Source organism: Syngnathus floridae, chromosome 4 (assembly GCF_059516105.1).
Source record: "Syngnathus floridae isolate MCC-2025c chromosome 4, RoL_Sflo_1.0, whole genome shotgun sequence".
Lineage (NCBI taxonomy): Eukaryota > Metazoa > Chordata > Actinopteri > Syngnathiformes > Syngnathidae > Syngnathus > Syngnathus floridae.
The window spans coordinates 17,769,943-17,791,761 of NC_142416.1; the positions used below are offsets into that span (position 1 = coordinate 17,769,943).

Here is a 21,819-nt window from a genome sequence, read left to right on the forward strand (position 1 = left end):
GTGAAATGGAATTTTCTACGTGTCCACGTTTACATATTGAATCTCTGATCTGACATGATATAATTAGGGTTCCAAACTACCCAGATTGAACAGATTTAGGGGATAGACGAGGTTCGTGCCTTGCCCGCTGGCCGCAAACTAACCCGTTCAAAGCATTACAGCTGAGCTTCTGGCTAGCAGATGTCATTTGAAACCAATAAAAGTTGACTTTTATTTTGATTTCAAACCGGAAGTTTCGATGTTGCTTGTAAATTCCCCTCGCCTACGTTAAATAAATATTTTTTTCCTGACACATTTATCCAGTCGTGTTAATTAACTTGACCGTACAGAATATAATCAACAAGAATCTTAACTTAGTTTAGCTTTTATTGTGCAATGGGAAAAAAATATAAACCGGAAGTTCCCGCGGTGCTATCTCTAGGGCTAAGTAAGCGGACAAAATCTCAACACCAATTTTTATTAGATTGAGCAATGCCATTAGTAGGAATACCCAATTGGTAGTTATTTTAATACTTAGAATAGAGAAGATGTGGGTTAAAAGTAGAAGAATTGTGTGGCATATTCAATGAAACCTTTTTTGTGGAGGACTACTTTTTTTTTGTAACCCGAGGGAAGACATTTACGCTCAGGTTGGTGTCCATGTCTTTGTTAGACAGGCGAGACAAACTTAATTTTTTTTTTCCTGATCTCCGCTCGATGTCTTAATTGTGTTTAATGGAGGGGGACTTGTTGTCGTCTTTATGGCGAATCATAACGCTAATTGCTAATTTACCGAGTGAACCCTGAGACCCAGCAGTGACCAACAACAATTAAAGTGGCATTTGATATGCGTTTAGTTGAGTGAGTGTGTGTTAATGAGAATTGTTTGTGATTAAATACAGAAATGTTATCAAAACGAATGCTGGCGAAATAAACAGTCCCAGTGGGCTAATGCTGCTAAGCTAGCTTGGTAACTCAGTGAAGTGGCACAGGAAAATCATCCACTTGGGTTGAACGGAACGTTAAATAATTACACGCTACTTCGTATTTACTCGTTTGTCGTGTTAATTCCATCACTTAAAGCTAGATTGTCGTTTTGTGTGACGTCCCGGCTCGATGCACACTCCCTTTCGAACAAAGCATCCTCCCTTTTGAGGTGTCCTTGAGCTTCACAATGGATGACTTCCAGCAAGGAGGCAGTGGTTGAGAATGGGCCTGCCAAGATGTATGTTTTGTCGCATTTTGTGCAAAAATGTAAACGAAAAACTTCTTGCTCCCGTCCCCAAATTTAAACCAAAGCCATTAGACTTTATCTCAAGCATTGTTTAGAAATCAGTGTTAGTCAGACGAGTGCACACCTATGTAAACATGCATATCAGATTTTAAACAAAATCCCATCCATCCATTTCCGAAAGGCTAATCCAATGTCATTTTTAAATTTGATTGGATCATAATTAGCATAAATAAATCAACTGTTGATCACTGGATCTGTCATAGACATAGATGGGCTCGGAGAGTCCTGATTGCTTTGGACGGTCCGTGATCACAATGACCGAAGAGGAACAGCAGCAGCAGCAAGATATCGGTTGCCTGATCAACTCTGATGGTGAAGAAGTGGATTTGTCTGATCTCCGTGAGTTGGATCGCTTTCGTATTGGAGTTGGCCTGTCAAGCACTGTCATTAACTTTGTGTGGTTTTCACAGTTACAAGTCTGTCTTTTTTTTTTTTCCACCCAGGAGAGAGTGGCAGCCCAGGCAGCGGAGCCACAGAACCTCCCTCCACGGCGTTCCATCAGAGCGAGAATGAAAAGCCGGCCTCGTTCCACACCTGCTCCGTATGCGGGAAAGACTTCCCTTACGCCTCCAAACTCCAGCGCCACCTGCGTACGCACTCGGGAGAGAGGCCTTTCCCGTGCTCCATGTGCGACAAGAGATTCCCCGAGAAGGGTCTGCTTATGATCCACGAGCGGGTCCACACGGGAGAAAAGCCCTTTCCGTGCACTTTCTGCGAGAAACGCTTTGCCAGCCAGGGTGAGCTGCGACTCCACCGGAGGACGCACACGGGCGAGAGACCGTACCACTGCTCCATCTGCTTGAAGAGCTTCTCTCGCCACTGGCACCTCAAAACGCACCTGGACGCCATGCACTCCGAGGTGGTCGCCGGCTTCACCAGAAAGAAGTTCCCGTGCTCGGATTGCGACAAGAGCTGCAACTCCGCCGCCGAGCTGCGGGATCACCAGAGGACTCACACGGGCGAGCGGCCCTATCAGTGCTCCTTTTGCGATAAGAGGTTTGCCTTGTCGGGTACGCTGGTGCGCCACGAGCGGCTCCACACCGGAATCACGCCCTACCACTGCTTGGATTGCGGCAAGACCTTTGCCCAACAGTGGACCCTGACCACGCACATGCGCACGCACAGGGGGGAAAAGCCGTACAGCTGCACGCAGTGCGACAAGTCGTTCGTGGCGCCCGGCGAGCTCAGGAGGCACACTCGGATACATACGGGCGAGAAGCCGTACATGTGCGGCGACTGCGGGAGACACTTCTCCTTGGCGGGGACCCTAAGGAACCACAGGAAGTCTTGCTCGCAGATTAAATATGGAGCATCTGCGGTTGAAACTGCAGCGGGAGAGTCATCTGAGCGAGACCTGGAGGTCGACAGCATCAGCACTGAGGTGAGCAGTTGAAGTTCAGTCAGTTGATTATTATCAGTCTTTTTAAGTGACTAACTTTTTTTTAGGTGTCTGTCATTCAAACCGCACCAAGCATTCAGGCCTCCGCCACCTTCTCGTCGTCCTCCTCTTCCTCTTCTTCCTCCTCCTCAGAGGAGGTCAACTGTGACCAAGCGGCCGAGGTTGAAAATAACTCCGATGAGGCGGAGGCGAAGGAAGTTTCCAGCCCGCACATGAGCGTAGTCGTGAAAGAGGAGGAAGAGGAGGAACCCTTGTGCGGTACTTTAACATGACACGTTACTTTTCCAGATAATATGCGGATGATTCCAACTAACCTGCCCAGTTTTGTTTGTTTTTCCTCTGTTGACTAGATGAAGCGCTGGCTACAGAATGTCCTGCCGTGGACAGAAATGTACCTTCCCTGAAGGAGGAAATAGAAGAAGACGATGATGTTATCAACAGTAAGTGCATTTCTGCAAAGATTCTGTCGGGTTCGTTTTTGAAAACGCGAGGCAAGTCATTTTTGTTGTGTATTGTTGTCAATTAATTGTCTCACCTTTGAAACATGCTAATATGAAAGTACAGTGGCATAGTAGGCCTAAGTGTCCCTTGCTTGTTTTTTTTTTTTCCACAGCACCTCCAAAGGACGGTGAGGATGCATCAGGCGGAATCATCTCGCCGACCTCCCAGGTGAAGGACCAGCCTAAGAACAACAGGATCACAAGCTCGTACTGCTGCGGCTTATGCGGCAGAGACTGCCACAAGATGTCGGCGCTGCAAATCCACATGCGCATCCACTCGGGCGAGAAACCTTACCAGTGCGCCCTGTGCGGAAAGCAGTTCACCCAGAAGGGTCAGCTCAAAGGCCACCAGAAGGTCCACACAGGAGAGAAACCCTTTGCCTGCCCCGAGTGCGGCAAGTGCTTCGCCCACTCGGGCGCCATGAACCGACACCGGCTTACGCACACGGGCGAGAAACCCTACCACTGCTCCATGTGCGAGCGCAGCTTCAACCAGTCGGGGCGCTTGCGGGAACATGAGAAAACCCATTTCGGGGACAAGCTGAACTGCCCCGAGTGCGACAAGACCTTCACGCGCTCCTCCAGCCTCAAGAATCACTTGAGGCTCCACACGGGCGAGAGGCCGTACAACTGCGACGTGTGCGGTCGGGGCTTCAGCCGGTCGCAGAGCCTCAGGCTCCATAAGCGGAAGCACCAGCTCCTGCAGGCGGAGGAGGACTCCTGCTTCAGCGTTGGAGACGAAGACATATTGGACAATAAGTCCTGGATTGGTGTGTGTAGTCAAAGTGTCAAATGTGAAGAGGATTTATTTCTAGAAAGCACACCTAGATAGAGGTGTGGTTTCTACAGGAGTCGCTTTTGACTGGAAAGCAGGGGTGCCGAGCTTGTATTTTGCTGCGGGCCATTTCGTAGAAGATGAAAATCCACAGAATAGAGAAATCATGTAAAACGTATATTATTTAAGTCAAGTCAAAATTGATTATTATATGTTCTAACGCAGTTTTCTGATTAATATTGCTTTTGTGGACTATGGATCAAGCACCAAAATGCCTTTTTTTTTTTTTTTTTAAGGAGGTGGCCACTTGGTGTCCACTAATGGACTTATACTTCCCCAACTCGACGCGTCAAAATTACTGCGACTAAAATGGCGTCACTTGCCCTAAAAATCTTTTTAAACATAGTGTATGTGTAAGTGTTGAAAGGTTATATGAGGCAAAATGTTATTTTTCCCAAATATTTTCATTTTATAGGATTTCTCTGTTGCCAATTTGAACCAATCGGCTCCATGAAAATCATGGAATCCTCAATAGCATTAACATGATGGTTTTAATTCTTAAGGAAAAAATATTTAACTCGCAGCTTAATTAAATAACACACAAGTCACACAAGTCGAGCTACGTATATTCCGAGTGCGTGCGTGACTTATACCCTTATCCAAATATTGCATCTTTTTAGATTGCTAGTTTTAGGACAGTGCTATAAATGGGAGCAAAAAAAGTGAAAATGCAACTTGATTGTATTCATCCTATGGCGGCCAACAAACATTTTGCCTTTGTGTATATTGTTTTTTTATTATTCTTATGACAGTCTTGTACTCACAAATGTGCTTGGCCTGCGTTGCCCTTCTCCAGAAAGTTGTACTAGAATTTGAAATCTAAAAAAACGCTCTGGAAATAGAATGAAAGTGTGCAATTTTTTCCCCCCTGTGGCTTTGTCTGTCTCAAAAGCTGTGTCCAAATTCTACAAGGATCTTTCGCAAGCTGGGTTCTTTGAGGGCTCCTCATGGAGGCACCAACTGCAGCTTGGCCATTTTACGTAGACAACAAGTGTGCGCTGAAGCAACCTTGGGGCCAATCTCACCTTGTGCTAAAATTAAAATCAATTTCATGGTGAGAATAAAAATCATGGTCACAACTTTTTTCCTACCAAATTTAATTTGTGGTTATTTTACTTTTATATCTATGAAGTACAGCTCATTCTAATTAGCTTTTACTCTTTAATCAATATTTTGAAATGTAGGACAAATCTGTAATCATTGAGGCAAGTATTTATTTCAGGTATTACTAATTGCGTTTAAAATAAATCAATTACTGATCTCTCATATTATTAATGCAGCTATGACTTAAAATACTTGTTTTCACAAATTCCGAAGCAACTCCTGAACGCAACACAGGGGTCAAAGAAGGACAAATCGAAACGCCACCGAACTTTAATGAATTCTTAAAATGTCTTTATAGCTACAGAATTTATACCCAATAAAGTTTCTCGATTAGGGTTGACAATGAGCAAGAGACATTTTAAATCCAACCAGGGCGAATTGGTTTGGTTTCTCGAGCGGAATCTCGAAATTTCGATGCCTTTAAATGCAGCACACAAATAAACAGACGCACATTGCGTCAGCGTTGATCGAACACTCCTTGGACCGTGTCTGCCATTGCCAAGTCAACGTAAAACATGTTTTTCTTCATGCCCATGCCTTAATTTGGCTGCTCATTATCCTTCAGGTAAGAGCAGGTTAAGAAACTTTCATTTAGTTTTGTACTTCATCACGCTAACCGCTGCCGCTGTTGCTAATCGAGTTAGCTAGCTAGCGACTATCCGCTGAAATCGTAATTATTATTTACAATTACATAGAGTTAATATTCTACGACGGAACCACTTTAGTTGTATTTTTTGGGGAAACGTTTAAAGTCGTCTTTATGTGATATTCAATGTGGAATATGCGAAGGTAAGAGCGTTGTGTTGATTGCAAGCAAAAATGGCTGGAACGGTCATTTCATACGAGCTGCTTAGTATGAAACATGACATGATAATTCTGACTGCAGATACTATGAAATGAAAACATTAATATAATGTTACAAAGAAGAAACTTTGTAAATAAAGTTTCAAGATAGGATGTTTTATGTTGCATGTGATTGTGTTTGTGTTGGTATGTAATGTTTCCCTTTATTATGGATTATTATTCAAGTAATGGTGGAGGAAATTGATTAAAGTTTTACTTGTAGTCCTTACGTACACATTTTTTTTGTGGGGGATCTAATTGATATAGTCAATTTTGTATTTATTGTTCCCCCCCCAAAAAAAACCTTTTTAACTACCTTCAAAAAGAGAAATCCATTCTTATTGCACTTTGACCTGCCGGTTATCTCAGAGCCACACGTGGGAGCGTCATGGTGTCGTATCAGCTCCTCAAACCTGAAGATGTCCAGCTATCTGAAGTCAATCAACTTGGCGACGAGGACGAAAATCCAGTGAGTTAATAAGTTATTATTAAGTCTGTCAAATGTCAAAAGTCAAATGTGTTTTCCCCTTGATAAGAAAAAAAAAATGAAGTTTCCCATTGAGAAAGCTTTACTTTCTTAAACTATACCCCCTTCCCCATTTCAAACAGTTCCCAGGTGTCTTATTTTGAATAAAACGACTAATATTGCTCCATTTTACTAAGCTGTAAAGCTTGTTTTGTTTATTCCCCTCCCCAACGGCCAAATAACACGCACCTCCATGCGTCATGAGATGTTGTCATTAAGATATAAAAAGATTTATTCAGTAACGATGATGTTCTCTGCCTCCGAAGGCGTCACGCACGGAATTCGCCTCTCTGCTCCCCCGTCGTATGCCATGCTCGTCCACCACGGGGCTCCTGGTGATCGGCTGTCTGCTTCTTCTCCTCTGCGGCGGCTGGCTGTTGGGCACCATGTTCTGGCTTCACCGCCCCTCGAGCCTGCTGCCTCACGGACACCCGCCGCCGGCCAAAGCCAACACCACCAAGACCTGGGAAACTTGCGGGCTCATCCCGGAAGCGTGGCGGTTTGACTGTTACCCGGAGAGAGAAGTGGTGGTGACCAGAGAGATGTGCGAAGCGAGGAACTGTTGCTTCATCCCTGCTTCTTCTAAAGCTGAGCCCTCGGGAGGCAACGGTGTTCCTTGGTGTTTCTATTCCCCGGAGTTCCCCTCCTACTCCATCGAGTCCATGAAGGACACAAGCTTGGGGATGAGAGCTACGCTTGTCAAAGACGTGAAGACTTACTACCCGGCAGACGTTATGAGTCTGGAATTGGATGTCCGCTACGAGACGGAGACGAGGCTCCGGGTCAGGGTAAGTGAAGCACTTTTGCCAGGCTATTATTTTTACTCAATTGATGCCTTGCCCATTCTTAATGTGGACCTCATTTTAAGGCTGCCCCCTTTCCTCCGACTAGATCACAGACCCTTCGAGTCCACGCTACGAAGTTCCCATTGCCGTTCCCGCTCTCACCAAGAAGGCAGAAACTCCCGACTACAGCGTGGAGCTCTCCAAGAAGCCGTTCGGTCTCGTCGTGAGGAGGATCTCTACAGGAGCAGTCCTGTAAGTTATACAATGAGGTCTCACACTTTTGCATCCATCCAGTTTGTAATCTCTCCATGGGTCCATCCTATTTGTTTTCCTTCAGCCTGAACACCACCGTGGCTCCTCTCCTTTACGCCGATCAGTTCCTGCAGTTCTCCACCTCCCTGCCCAGCGAACACATCTACGGCTTGGGGGAGCACCGCTCCAGCTTCCTGCATGACGTCCAGTGGAACACGCTCACCATGTGGGCCAGGGATGTTCCTCCTACGGTGATGGGACTTCCTCATTCCTAGCTTCACCGAGGACTTCTGATGTAGATGACGCTCTATAATGTCCGTTTCTTTCCAGGTTAAAACAAATCTGTATGGAGTTCATCCCTTTTATCTTGGAATGGAGAAGGAGAGCAATGCGCATGGGTTCTTCCTTCTGAACAGCAATGCAATGGGTCAGCGTGTTCCAAAACTTGCTGTTAGGCACGGAACTAGATTTACTCTGAATGTAATTGGTTTCATATTTGTAGCCACAAAAAGGATGTGGCATTTAGTCATTCAAGAAGATATTTAATTGAGACACTGCAGGCATTAGAGCAGAGGCCACTTTTGTTTTCCGTTGACTTCCATTTTCTATTTCTCCAGATGTTGTCCTGCAGCCTGCCCCGGCCCTCACCTGGCGCACAATCGGTGGGATCCTCGACTTTTACGTCTTCCTTGGTCCCGATCCCGGATCAGTAGTTGAACAGTATCTGGACGTAATAGGTAACTTTGGATCGTGTAATCATCTCAAATAGTGATTTCTTTTTTTAAAAATGACGCTAGAATAAAATGTGGTTGTACATCTGCAACATTTAGGTGGCAGAGGTGCTCTGAGTGTTGGTCTTTTTTTTTTTTTTTTCTTTTCTTCAAAAGGACACTGAGTCATACATTTTGGTACCTGATACTTTTTCAGGTGTAAATATACTGATATTTATTTTTCATTATGCGTACCTTACATGAGTTTCATTTCAATCAATGATCGGGGTCCTTAGGTCGTCCGGCGATGCCCATCTACTGGGCTTTGGGTTACCACCTGTGTCGCTGGGGCTATAACTCCAGCAACGACACCTGGGAGATGGTCAAGCGCATGAGGACCTATGGGATACCTCAGGTAGTGTGGAATTAGCATAGTCTGTCGGAAACCATGAAGACGTTAAAAAAAAAAAAATTCTCCCTGTCTTTGGTTTCAAGGATGTCCAATGGAATGATATCGACCACATGGACCGGATTCTGGACTTCACTATTGACCCGATTAGCTTTTCAACGCTCCCCGATATGGTGGAGGACCTGCACCATCACAACCAGCGCTACGTGCCGATCATTGTAAGCGCGACAGACCTCGAGTACTCGCGTATTGTTTTGTGGTAGAGTCTGATGGTCTTTGCCTTCAGGATGTCGGTATCAGCAGCGTCCAGCCTGAAGGATCCTACTGGCCGTACGACGAAGGACTCAAGAAAGGAGTTTTCATCAAAGACGCGGAAGGAAAAACACTCGTTGGGAAGGTGAGGATGCTTTCAAAGACGGGGCGCAAAGAAAAGAAAAACCGGGTCTCTTTTTCCAGGTGTGGCCGGGCCTGACGGTATTTCCCGATTTCTCCAACGATGTCACCCACGAATGGTGGTACGAGAATCTTAAGAGGTTCCATGACCAGGTGCCATTTGATGGATTATGGATTGTAAGTATCACAAACTTGGTCAATAAAGCTGATTAATATAATTAATAATTTTGTCAACCATATAGGGATGAACTAGCAACATTTTTTTTTTGGGTGTGTACAAATGTTCCTCATGTCGTTAAACCCAACCTCCTCTGTCATTTTGTTTAGGACATGAACGAACCATCAAATTTCGTAGATGGATCCACTAACAGCTGCCCATCAAACAAGCTGGATAATCCTCCGTACACACCAGGTGGGAGAAGTTGATCCGGCAAGAATCAATGTCGTTCCAAGTCACATGACATCCGATACGCCTTTTAGGTGTGCTAGGAGGTGTTCTGAAGGCCAAAACAGTGTGCGCATCCGCATTACAGAACCAATCGACACACTACAACCTTCATAGCCTGTATGGACTCATGGAAGGCAAAGCATCTGCAAAGTCGGTACAGTTTGAGGAAACCAGTCACATCCACTTTGTCTTGCTTTCTGATCGGTCGTCTTGTCACGTTCCCAGCGCTCTGAGGAGGATCTTGGCCAAGAGACCTTTTGTGATCTCTCGCTCCACCTTCCCCAGTCAGGGCATGTACACTGGCCATTGGTTGGGAGACAACAGGAGTCAATGGCCGGACCTTTATTCCTCCATAGCGGGTCAGCAAGAAACTCACAAAGCCATATTTCAAGTTCCTTCTTCTGACATTTAGAGTGGCGGTTCCAGGGACTGCCATTTTAGCTTCCGTCTGTGTCATGTCCTTTCAGGTGTCTTGACTTTTAACCTCCTGGGCATTCCGTTGGTGGGAGCAGACATCTGCGGCTTCAGCGAGCAGCCGGAGGAGGAGCTGTGCATCCGCTGGACACAATTGGGCGCTTTCTATCCGTTTGCTCGCAACCACAACGCCATCGACATGAAGGTCGGCGTCCCGAAGACACACAAAGCGTCGTCACTAACCACGGGGTCACTGCTAATTGATTTACGATTGTTTCTCTTGGACTGAATTGCGTTGTCATTTCTTTTTCTGCTTCCAGCCGCAAGACCCGACGGCGTTCACCCCGTTCGCTAGGGTCGCCATGCAGCAAGCTCTGCTGCTACGCTATTCTCTCTTCCCGCTCCTCTACACGCTCTTTCATCACGCGCACGCAAAGGGCCACACCGTTGCTCGGCCGCTCATGTTTGAGTAAGTAAAAGGAGGGAAAAACTTAGGCAAAGAGATTTTAAACGGACCTCATCATCATTTTTACGCTGTGCCAACACAGCAACTAAGATATATTTATTGTCAATATTTGTAAAATCGACCCTTCACTTAGATTCATGTGCCGCTGCTCTTTCCTGCTATCAGATTTGTGAAAGGTCACTTTCAAATTGAAATGATTATTTTTTTAGATATTTTCTTTTATCCCCCTCCCCAATGCTCTCAATAGATTCCCTAAGGACACAAGAACATACAATATTGATAAGCAGTTCCTCTGGGGGCGGAGTCTACTGGTGACTCCAGTGTTAGATGCTAAAGTCGACTTTGTGGAGGGTTACTTCCCAGAGGGTCTGTGGTATGACTACTACACGGTAAGTGACGAACGCTGAGTTCTTGCCTCTTTGCCGGGGAGTTCTTACACGTCCGCCGGCGCGGCTCCCGTCCAGGGCGACTCGATCAACAGCACAGGTGAAGAAGTGCGACTCTCTGCTCCCCTCGATAAGATCAACCTGCATTTGCGGGAAGGATCTATTATTCCGACGCAGGTAATCGCAATGGTCTTTTTATTCCAATCAGTGAGTGAAACCTCAAACTGGATTTAAATGTGCCAATGGGAGATTCCTTATTTTTGAGTGGATGCGATTGCAATTGACAGACTCCCAACTTGACTTTGTGGGTGAGCAGCGGGCAGCCTCTTCATCTAGTCACCGCGTTATCGGAGAACGGCACCGCCTGCGGCGATTTGTTCTGGGACGACGGAGAGAGCCTCGACACCTTTGAGAACAACCAGTACGCCTACATCGTCTTCAGCGTGGCTCAGGTACCGTACGCACACGTGCTTGTTGCGTTGCGGCAGAAACTTGCAGAACCGGGTCAATTGTCACAACGTTGTACACACCCATCAGACAAAAAAAAAAAAGCTGCATTAAAAAGGAAGGCTGACTTCCTGGTGTAAAGGAGCTTTGTTGAAGTGAGGGGTGGGGCATTGTCTAAGAGCAAATTTATTTTGGTAGACGACAAAAGTGTACCGAATAAAAATGGCAACTGACTTTCTGATTCCTCCCTCGGTTCCGTAGCAAACGATGAGCTCGCAGGTGCTCCGCGCCCACTTGGAGGCCTCGCTCATCACGGTGCAGTCGGTGTCTTTCTACGGCGTGAAGAAGAAGCCCAGCAAGGTGCTGGTCAACTCCACAGATGCTGCCTTTGCATACAGGAGCAACCAGGTGAGGTGGAGGAGATGCTTTTATTCATACACAAGTTTGCAATTCTCTTCCACTATTGCCTGAGAATGCAGATTGTTTTTTTAGGCTTTAGTAGCACTTGTTGATCTTTGCTTCACTGTCTCTGCGTCCTGGCAGGTTTTAACAGTCGCAGATCTCCACCTTAACCTCAATCAGAACTTCACCATCAGCTGGCTGTGAGCCCCGCGACCGACCCACCGCTTGCTTTGTTCTACTGTAGCTGCTGGTGGTTCTCCAAGTAAGCCTGAAGGACTGACTGACTGACAAAAAATAGACACTCAATGCAGCAAAAATCCAGCCAACGTTTTTTTTATTGACTATTTTAGTGACTTGGTTGTGAGCACCCTATAACTTCACTCAAGGGGTTTGTTTTCATCGCTGGTGCATTCCTGGCAAGGTTTGAATAAATGTCCAAACGGATATGTCAGTGCACATAAATGCACAAAAACAAAAATACATTGATGTTTAATTTGGATTTAATGTAAGTACGTCTTTGAGATTCCTCCACAGCGGCAATAAGCGATGTGCAGTAACCCGGAGACAACTGTCAGCGCTGCTTCTTTTGCACTAATTTATGAGATGAACACTGGTATCTTGTGATTTCGTTTGCATTTTCCTGCAAAGTTGCTGTTTGCTGCCTGAAAAAATTTCATGTTGGCCGGTTTTGTTTGCGTAGCAATAAAATTTGGTTTTAAAGTATTTGAATAACAGAAATGGCCATTTTCAGTTGTATTCACTCCCCCACCTCAACATCAACATTTGTAGTTTTAACCCTTAAATCTAAGGGAACATTCCAAAAACGTTTTATTACATATTACAATTCACTTCTTGCCGTTTCACCGTATTGTCAGAGAAAAATATCGATGTGGCTGTCCATGTCGGTGTTGGTCTTCCAAAAACAAAAATTAAAAATAAGCCTCTTGAATCAAAGTCAACCACTAGATATAAGTCCCTATGCTAAAAGGCTGTACACAAGCCAGTCTGTTCACATGCTAACTATTTCCAGATGATTCGTAAATCACTCATTCGTTGGTCATAAGGGGGCGGGGCCAAAGAGAGAGAGAGAGAAAAGAGCAGCGGGGGTCTGTCTAAAAGCATTTTCCTCTGACAAGGGCATTTCCTGTGTGGATTTGGGAGGATTAGTTATTTGTGTGGGGGGTGCTGGTGGGCTTTGGCCTACAATCACTCTATTCTTGCGTAGTGTTCCATTAAAGGGAGGGGGGTTAGATTAGCATAAATTCCCTGCAAAAATAGGCATGAGACATTTTGGGAGTCATAAAAATCGCCTAAAAACAGATTTCCTCTTTTTGTGTCTGTCGTGGAATGCTTTTCTTTCAAAACGTGGCGCTTTGCGGTCTTGAGACTTGACACAAACATAACAACCACGCGCATACTTTCTGTCTTTGTGCTCGTAGCATGAGGAAGGCATATTGAATCCGCTAAAAAAAAAAAAAAAAAAAAGCTAATCTTTATGCAATCAGTGATTACAATGGTAGAAAAATCATGAGGTGACAATTGTTAATCACAGTTTGGGCTCACGTGTCATACAAGAAGTCTTTAATATGTCACCAAAGCAAATGTTTGTGTTACATCGTGAGTCATGGTCATGCATATGTCACGATGTAAAAGTAGCCCTGATATCACCAGTGAAGATCACTTGAGACCACCGAGGTTATTATCGTGAAACTTTTGTGGGCTGGGGCCGCTCATGTTGTTGGAGATGAAGTTCAGGTTAGCTCTGTGCAGCAGTAGGATGGCCACAAACCGATAATATTTATAATTATAAAGAAACCCTAACCCCGAGACAGGAACCTCAAACTGCTCTAAATTGAGCAGGCAAAATTCAAATTAAAGAAGCTGGGGTAAGAGAAATCTCTCCAGTTAATTGACTGTTAAACGGTTAATAAAATTGTTAGGTAATTCTTAGCTTTGTTAAACCGGCCACATAAAACGTTTAAGATTTTTTTCTTGACTTCCCCCTGTATTTTTGTAAACTCTCCATCTCCCCTTTATTGGGCCCACTACTTTTTTTTTTAAATAATAAGCTAAGCACCATATCAGTGTGAAATATGCATGGCTGGTTTAGTAGTCACACTATACAGTATTTATGTAGGCATTAAGATGACTAGTAGCTATCTTGCACCTCCCTGCTTTATTACGGGCCAAAGAATTATGCTGCATGAATGTGAAAATTATGCTGCATGCGTGTGAAACTGACACACCCAGCAGACAAGACAGGACAGGCTGATTGTGCCTTGTTTACTAACATAGAAATTGCAAGCAAAAATATTGGTTAGGAGCAGAGAATTTAACAACAGGCAGCAGTTTGGCACATAAGTCCTCATAAAAGTTGTTTATTGTTAGTCCTTGTTTAACTTTACAGTAAAATTAAACTTAATACAAAGATAACTACATGGGTTTTCAACCACACAAATTTGCTTTACGAACTTGTGTTTATTGGAAAAAAAACAATTTACAGTAAATTCGTATACGCATGCGCATATTAAGCCACGCCCACATAGACGTCACGACCAACCTTCCAGAGGTGTCCGCTGACTGGTCGATATCGGTGTGAACTCTCGAGGGCGCAGCATCGTCCATACTCAGGAACCCTCATGCTCCAGCGTGGCCGTGGAGGAAAAAGGTTTCACGAGTGTATTCCACTGTGGACGTAGGCAAACCCCGCGGTTTTAGCAGGGCAAGTCGGGGGAGGGGATCCACCACCGCGGAGAGGGAGTCCGCGGCGGAGCTGCCACCGAGCCCTGCGGGATGTCGGCGGTAAAGGCTCTCCAGCAGTGGTGCCGGGTCCAGTGTGATGGCTACCGGGATGTGACTGTCACTAACATGACCACGTCGTTCCGCGACGGCCTGGCTTTCTGTGCCATCATTCACAAACACAGACCGGATCTCATGTGAGTACGACATAAAACATGAGACTAGTTAAGTCGACTAACTTTGGGATCGTTGCTACTTAAAAATGAGGAAGAAGCTCAACTGGCTGGGCTACCTCTAAAGTTTTGAAGAGTACTAGCTTTGTGTAATTAAGTAGAATCACTTAGTTTGGTAAACGTAGAAGTGGGTCCTAACTGGATATATTAGGAACAAAAACGGACTCTGCAACGTCATTTGGGATAAAGTAAAAATGTAATTATATGCTGTCTTTAACTACACAATGGACAACACTTGCATACAAAGTAGTTCCAGTCTGCCATCAAAAGATAGCTTTGCTAGCATAGTGATGTGATTAAAAAAAAAAAAAGCCAAACTACCCAATGATAACACGGAAAATATATATAACTAGCTTGAATACTGTATTTCAAGTCGGTTGTATTATCAGTGTTAATATTTACTGGTCACATCCTAGTTTAACTTCCCTAGATACCTATCAGTCAATAATTCCAAATCTTATCTGACTTTCCCTTCCCTCTATTGTTTTTTTTTCTTTTACAAAAACATTAAAGTTCACACCCACTTCTACACAATACCGATACCTATTGGTCTGGAATGGAGGAGGTGATAATGAGTCACATTGTTTAGCCTTGGCAGAGGTCCTTGTTTTATGTTGATTTATGGCATTCTAGTTTTCTCCGTAAAGGCATTTTTATTTTTCCAAACAAGTCTTGATTTAGATCGCATTGGAATTGTTATAATAGCAAAAGCATTGGGCAAAGTACAGAACCCTGGGGACCGCCATGTGGGTTGGTGCTTTTTTTTTTTCTTCGCAAGATGAAACCAACTTGTTGAAACTTGACTGTTGAATAGGAAAGAAGGAGTAAAATATGTGTTTTAGGGTCAAGCTGACTTTTCATGAATTGTGCTTTTGTTTGGGTTTGTAGAAAACAGTAAGATGTGCTCCTTGTTTCATTTTATACATTTTTTTCCCAGATATCAAGGGCTTGTCCCAACATCTCCCTCAAACCTGTTTGTGTCGCAGACTACAAAACATTGCTTCAGTGATCTCACGCAAAATGTTCCGATAATCCAAGACTGAGGATTTAACTGTGTTTAAAGTCAGTCATTGTCATGAGGTGCTTGAGCATGACTCAAGAAGGCAGATTCATCTTTTAGAATGAACAGATGAGGAAGTTGGCAGTTGTTACCTAATAATTATCTTTCCCCCTCTTGCAGCGATTTCGACTCATTAAAGAAAGAAAATGTCTACGAGAACAACAACCTGGTAAGAGTTTACCAACATCTAGCATGAGTCGCCCCTCCCCACACTATAATCTCGAATCTAATATATCACAATTTCCAGAACGGCTTGGTAAGACGCATTTTCTCGTTGCACTTCCTAAGTAAAGTTAATTTACAATTAGAGTACTTAGAGTAACAATGAGGGGAATCACTAGAAAGCTCACGTCATGAGTAAAATTCGACACGTGTCCCATCTTTTGGCTTTTAAAATGAATTATTTTTAAAATGACATTGATTCAAGCGCGGAACCTTGAGGAACTCCAACCAGTCGTTCTGTCATTTTCCATTGACATTACTTAGTAGGGGTGCTTTCATTTATTTTCCGGAGGAATGTCAAAGGATGGGAGCGCTTCAAGAGATTTCAAGTGTTTAAACATGTTTTGAGAAGGAAAAAAAAAAAAAAGTGTCAACGCTTTGGCCGCACAGGTGCATTCCTGCTATTTCGCTTCGGATCTGTCCGGACTGTGGGATAGTACAATTCCTCTTGTGTTCATTGCGTAAGTGTGGACAGTGTTCCATCTGTCAAAGCAAACTTAATCCGTTTTTACGACACGTTCTTAATGTTCTTGGTTAATGATTTATGACCATTGCTGGTGCTTGACTTTCTTTATTTGTAACATTTGAAGTTGTCGAACAGCTTTTCCAAACCCATGCACCACCCTACAACATCTGGCAGCCCCATGCAGACGTTCATAAAAAATTGTTTGATCGTAAAAAGATAATCAATGGATGTCACAAAATCATATAATGAAGATCACATTCTTGCCTGTGAATTAGACACTGACTGGAAATTAAAATAGCAGTCATTTTTGAGTCTACTTTCCTCTGCTGGTGATCTTTGAAGGCTTTTCGGGTCGCCGAAGAGCAGCTCGGAATTCCTGCGCTCTTGGATGCGGAAGACATGGTGGCGCTCAAAGTTCCGGACCGCCTCAGTATCCTCACGTACGTCTCGCAGTACTACAACTACTTCCACGGACGCTCCCCAAGTGAGTATCACCGCCTATCTCTAGTTCTCCTCCCATCATCTTCATCACGTCTCACACATCTGTGTTTTTCCCAGTTGGTGGTGTGGCGGCGGTGAAGCGTCCCGCCGAGCCACTCGCCCATGGGCCGTCGGGGAAAAAGAACGCGCCGGTGATGTCCAAGGTGTTCCCTTCATCCAAGCCTGCCAAGGAGAACAATCCACCTTCTTTAGCGAACATCACAGCACCTCTCCCCCGCCCGAGACAACCCAGAACCGTTCGACAGGTACAACCGATACCAAAAAGTGCGGCTGTTGAAAATGTCACACAAATGTATGCAAGCACTCCTAACCTTTCTCAGGACGTTGCTGCTGAGAAATCCAACGAAGTAGGAACTCTGAGTAACAAGTGCGTGTCCTGCAACAAACACGTTCATCTGGTGCAACGACAGCTCATTGACGGGAAGCTCTACCACAGGAACTGCGCAAGGTAAGACTTATTGATCATATCTGACCCGATAGGATGGTGTTTTTGTTATTGTCACGCATTCGCCTGTGCAGGTGTCTCTGATATTGCTTCCTGTTTCTGTCTTCCAAACCCCTCATCTCCTAGGTTACTGGCCCCTCCAATCATAAGTTCACACCTAAGGGATGCGCCTTCGAGTGTTCCTCCTTCGACAGGCCTCGCCAAAAGCAACAGCGTGATGGTGACGCCTACGGCGCCGCCCAGACTGGGCCCCTCATCGCTAGTCCAGAAACCCAGCCCGCTATCCAGCATCTCCGGCAGAACTTCATCTCCGAATAGGCCGGCTTCAAACCCCCAGAAACCAAGCCCCCCATCCAGCATCTCCGGCACAACTTCAGCTCCTGATAGGCCGGCTTCAAACTCCCAGAAACCAAGCCCCCCTTCCAGCATTTCCGGCAGAACGTCTTCTCCTAATAGGCCGGCTTCAAACCCCCATAAACCCAACCCTCTCTCCAGCATCTTCGGCAGAACTTCATCTCCGAATAGGCCGGCTTCAAACCCCCAGAAACCAAGCCCCCCATCCAGCATCTCCGGCACAACTTCAGCTCCTGATAGGCCGGCTTCAAACTCCCAGAAACCAAGCCCCCCTTCCAGCATTTCCGGCAGAACGTCTTCTCCTAATAGGCCGGCTTCAAACCCCCATAAACCCAGCCCTCTCTCCAGCATCTTCGGCAGAACTTCATCTCCTAATAAGCCTGCTTCAAACCCCCGCAAACCAAGCCCCCCTTCCAGCATCTCCGGCAGAACTTCATCTCCTAATAGGCCAGCTTCAACCCCCCACAAACCAAGCCCACCTTCCAGCATCTCTGGCAGAACTTCATCTCCTAATAGGCCTGCTTCAAACCCACATAAATCCAGTCCTCTTTCCAGCATCTTCGGCAGAACTTCATCTCCTAATAGACCTGCTTCAAACCCCCGCAAACCAAGCCCCCCTTCCAGCATCTCCGGCAGAACTTCACCTCCGCATAGAGCTGCTTCGAACCCCGACAAAGCGAGCCCCCCTTCCAGCATCTCCGGCAGAACTTCATCTCCTAACAGGCCTGCTTCAACCCCCCACAAACCAAGCCCCCCTTCCGGTATCTCTGGCAGAACTTCATCTCCACATAGAGCTGCTTTGAACCTCATCATGGCTGCTACGCAGAGTCAGACTTGTCCAGTCACGAACCGACCCAGTATTCCCGACACCACTCTCACTACACCGGCTGCCATCACCACCAAGCCCGTTGCAGCGCCTCGGACGTCTGCCACCGCGGCCAAGACCATCCAGTCCAAAATGAAGTTCTTTGAGGCCGAGAGCGACGACAAGAAACCTGCAACCAAGACTGCAGATATCGCCCCGAAAGAGTTCAAGTCTGATGATCCCGTTAAGAAAGCCCAAGGAGATCAATCTGCGGCGAGAAATGTCGCCAAGGTGGTTATAATTCAGACCAAGGTGGACGTTAACAACGACAAAGCGGGTGTAAAGAAACACGATGAAAATCAGCGTAGTAATGTCGCAATTGTAAATATTGCCAATACGGGCAAAAGTCGATTACAGGAGCATTTCGATGAGGGCAAAGGAGGTAATAAGAAACCTGGAGTCGGTGAGGATGCTAAAGCAAAAGCGGTGGACACCGCTAAGAAACTCTCAAAAGAAGAAAACGACAACAGTAAGCAAATACCAAAGGCAGACCCGGCCAAGAAAAGTGATTCAGCGTAAGGACCCCAACTGATACTTGACGCTGTTGATTTCCAGTGGAGAAGATCTGAACACTCCTTTCAACCCCTTTCTTAAGCACAACCCGGGTCCAGACCGGAACCAAGGAGCCGGAGACGAGGAGGGCGAGGGTGAAGCTCAAAGTCAACCCGTCCATCCTCTCCGACCTGCAGCCGCACGGTTCCGACACGAGCCCACTCGGAAGCAGAGCTCCAGAAAGAAGCCTCGGGGGCTCGAAGCCAGCACCGCCCAACACTTCAGGTATCAATTTGACCGTACTGACATTAGCATGGCTTTAAAATATTTATTGATGATTACTTTCATATCATTTCACACAAATATGTTCTTGGTCAGCAGAGACGGAGATGCCCAGCGACTGGAGGTCCATGCTCAAGCCTGTCCCTAAAGAATCAAAGTAAGCCTTTTTGTTTATTAGTGACTCTTGATGTTTTTTTTATTTTTTACATTTTTTTTTTTTTTTTTTTTTTTACATATTCCTTTCTGTCATTAAATTGATGGATAATGTTGGCCCCTTTTTTTTTCACTACAGATCAGACGACACAGCTCAGTCCTCCACTGAAGTACCGTCTAAGAACGCCGGAGTCTCCGAGTTGTCCGAGGTGTCTCTAAGACCCGTGAACCCTCCTTCATCCCAAGGTCCAAATCAGCAGATGCTCTATTGCAGCTCGGGGGTCCTCCTGTGACTGTGCAAGTCCCTGCATTGTTTTTCTCATTCTTTGCTTTCTCAGGCATCCGTAATGGTCACCCCATAAACACGACAACATCGTCGGAATCAAAAGTCTTGAAGGTGACTTCAAGGGAAAATTGCTGCGATTGGATGCTTCTGTGTTAATGATGGGGTTACCGCCATCACCAGTAGCCACGTGTCACTTTGTGCTTCTTTACCACTGACTGCCCTCATGTGCAGATGAAGCCCGACTTCATTCCCAAAGAGGCCATCATGAAGGAGCTGATGGAGATCGAAGATAATCTCAACCAGTTGGAGAAGAGAGGGGTGGAGCTGGAGGCCAAACTCCGGCACAGCGAAGACGGTTTGTTTCCGCAGTCGAGTGTCAAATTTCAGTCAAATCCTTCCCCTTGGTCTGTTTATGTGTTTTACATCACAAAAACCTGGCAGTTGCGTAGGGGTGTGCGGACTTTTTATACTCCCTATATATATGTACGACTGACTCGCCGTTTGCGTTTCAGAAGGCGAGGATGACTCCCTCATGGACGAGCTGATGGTGGAATGGTTCACGTTGATCAGGAACAAGCAGGTGGCCATGCGGCGGGAGTCTGAGCTCGTCTACATGTGAGACGCCGGCGAGTCGAATGATTAGTCCGACAGATTTTTGGCCCGAAGGTCTCCCTCCGTACATCAGTTCCTGCTTGACTATTATGTGTATTTGTATAGCGGTAAAACCCAGGACCTGGAGGAACAGCAGCCAAGTGTTGAGCAGGAGCTTCGAAAGCTTATCGAAAAACCAGGTGAGGAACCAAACACCTTTCACTTTCTTTTTGTTTTTCTTCTACTCCAGCTGTGACTCAAGACTGGAAAATGTGTCATATGCTTCACAGAACATCTGAAAACGGCATTTGAACGCAAGCGAGAAGAAGAGCTGATGAGCAAGTTGATGGAGATCGTCAACGGCCGCAATGCCATTGTAGAAGGTTTGGACGAAGACAGGCTAAGGTAAGCTTGCAAACAAACACTACTGACACGATGTTGTTGACAGAGGTGAAATCACAACTTTGTTTTTCTCTGTTCTGTTCTACCAGAGAGGAAGAGGAGGACCAGGAGCTGAACAAACTGATGGAGAATTTTAGTAAGTATTTCACCAGATTTTAGAACTTCAGATTCAGTCGTGTGAATAAACAGGGTTGACAAATGTTTGCGCTAAATGCGGAACTGTGTTGCTTTTCGGTGTATTGTTAAATGTGTCCAAATGTCGTCTCCCAGGTGTAAAAAAAGACAAACCAAAGAAAAAGTCTCCCATATCCAAACTGTTCACCTGGGGGAGCAAGAAGGAGGGCTGACGCCTGGCAGTAAACTCATTTGCTGCCCTCTTGTGGTACTGGAAGGGCGGGGGGGGGGGGGGGGGGGGGTCTTTCTCAGCATGAGAAGTTAATGATGGCTTCAGTTCATTTTAATCCACTTACACTCTTAATCTACTTAACACACATATAGATAGATAGATAGATAGATAGATAGATAGATAGATAGATAGATAGATAGATAGATAGATAGATAGATAGATAGATAGATAGATAGATAGATAGATAGATAGATAGATAGATAGATAGATAGATAGATAGATCATGGAACATAGTTTTACCGCACTTATTTTTTTGACTTGACAAAAATAATCTGCTTTGTTAAATCAGACATTGGCTAGCTGATGTGATCCATATTGGATCTGAAATGATTTAAAATGGGCGTAGGCTCTGATGCAACATTTTCCATGTTTACCGCCTGCTAAGTTGTAGTTAAACATGGTATTTATTGTATATTTACCTTTTTAATAGGATTGGGGACGCTAATATTAAGAGGTAACTTGAAGAGGCTTTTATCCTAATATGGTTAAACTGACCTGTATTTGTAGTGTGCTATGATTTATATCAGTGGTTCTTAACCTGGGTCTGATCGTACCCCAGGGGTTCGTTCGGTGAGTGGGTCTCAGGGGTTCGACCTGATTATAAACCTGATTTATTGTGTGAATTCTGATTTACCGGTATGTAATTCGTTGTGAGTTCATGCATTGTGTTGGTGTTGTTCTTTGAACAAGGTGATGTTCATGCACAGCTCATTTTGTGCGCCAGCAAAAA

At 45.2% G+C, this 21,819-nt stretch overlaps 3 protein-coding genes across 4 annotated transcripts; all 3 read left to right on the plus strand.

The window, feature by feature from the left end:
* The first annotated feature begins 386 nt into the window (after window positions 1–386).
* On the plus strand, window positions 387–4,869 carry LOC148399617 (uncharacterized). The gene is made up of 6 exons (XM_088372769.1): window positions 387–629; window positions 1,477–1,612; window positions 1,717–2,654; window positions 2,720–2,930; window positions 3,023–3,112; window positions 3,286–4,869. The coding sequence occupies exons 2-6, from the start codon at window positions 1,483–1,485 to the stop codon at window positions 4,002–4,004; spliced, it is 2,088 nt and encodes a 695-aa protein (XP_088228895.1). The 5' UTR covers window positions 387–629; window positions 1,477–1,482; the 3' UTR covers window positions 4,005–4,869.
* Window positions 4,870–5,518: 649 nt separating this feature from the next.
* On the plus strand, window positions 5,519–12,330 carry gaa2 (alpha glucosidase 2). The gene is made up of 21 exons (XM_088372764.1): window positions 5,519–5,676; window positions 6,324–6,423; window positions 6,747–7,268; window positions 7,372–7,517; window positions 7,603–7,768; window positions 7,848–7,944; window positions 8,135–8,254; window positions 8,524–8,642; window positions 8,723–8,854; window positions 8,923–9,033; window positions 9,093–9,206; window positions 9,357–9,441; window positions 9,510–9,627; window positions 9,703–9,836; window positions 9,945–10,096; window positions 10,212–10,360; window positions 10,605–10,746; window positions 10,822–10,920; window positions 11,031–11,195; window positions 11,452–11,598; window positions 11,734–12,330. Exons 2-21 carry the CDS (start codon window positions 6,343–6,345, stop codon window positions 11,794–11,796), a joined length of 2,862 nt encoding a protein of 953 aa, XP_088228890.1. The 5' UTR covers window positions 5,519–5,676; window positions 6,324–6,342; the 3' UTR covers window positions 11,797–12,330.
* A 912-nt stretch (window positions 12,331–13,242) lies between these two features.
* On the plus strand, window positions 13,243–21,088 carry micall2b (mical-like 2b). Of its 2 annotated transcripts, none has more exons than XM_088374254.1 (16): window positions 13,243–14,528; window positions 15,745–15,793; window positions 16,655–16,796; window positions 16,871–17,058; window positions 17,134–17,261; window positions 17,385–18,992; window positions 19,073–19,254; window positions 19,348–19,408; window positions 19,544–19,650; window positions 19,743–19,801; window positions 19,922–20,045; window positions 20,203–20,305; window positions 20,408–20,481; window positions 20,572–20,686; window positions 20,773–20,819; window positions 20,954–21,088. In XM_088374254.1, the coding sequence occupies exons 1-16, from the start codon at window positions 14,386–14,388 to the stop codon at window positions 21,028–21,030; spliced, it is 3,207 nt and encodes a 1,068-aa protein (XP_088230380.1). In that variant the 5' UTR covers window positions 13,243–14,385; the 3' UTR covers window positions 21,031–21,088. The 2 variants fall into 2 exon arrangements, with proteins under 2 accessions (XP_088230380.1, XP_088230381.1); XM_088374255.1 differs by having other exon boundaries at window positions 13,244–14,528; window positions 19,351–19,408.
* Window positions 21,089–21,819: the final 731 nt, after the last annotated feature.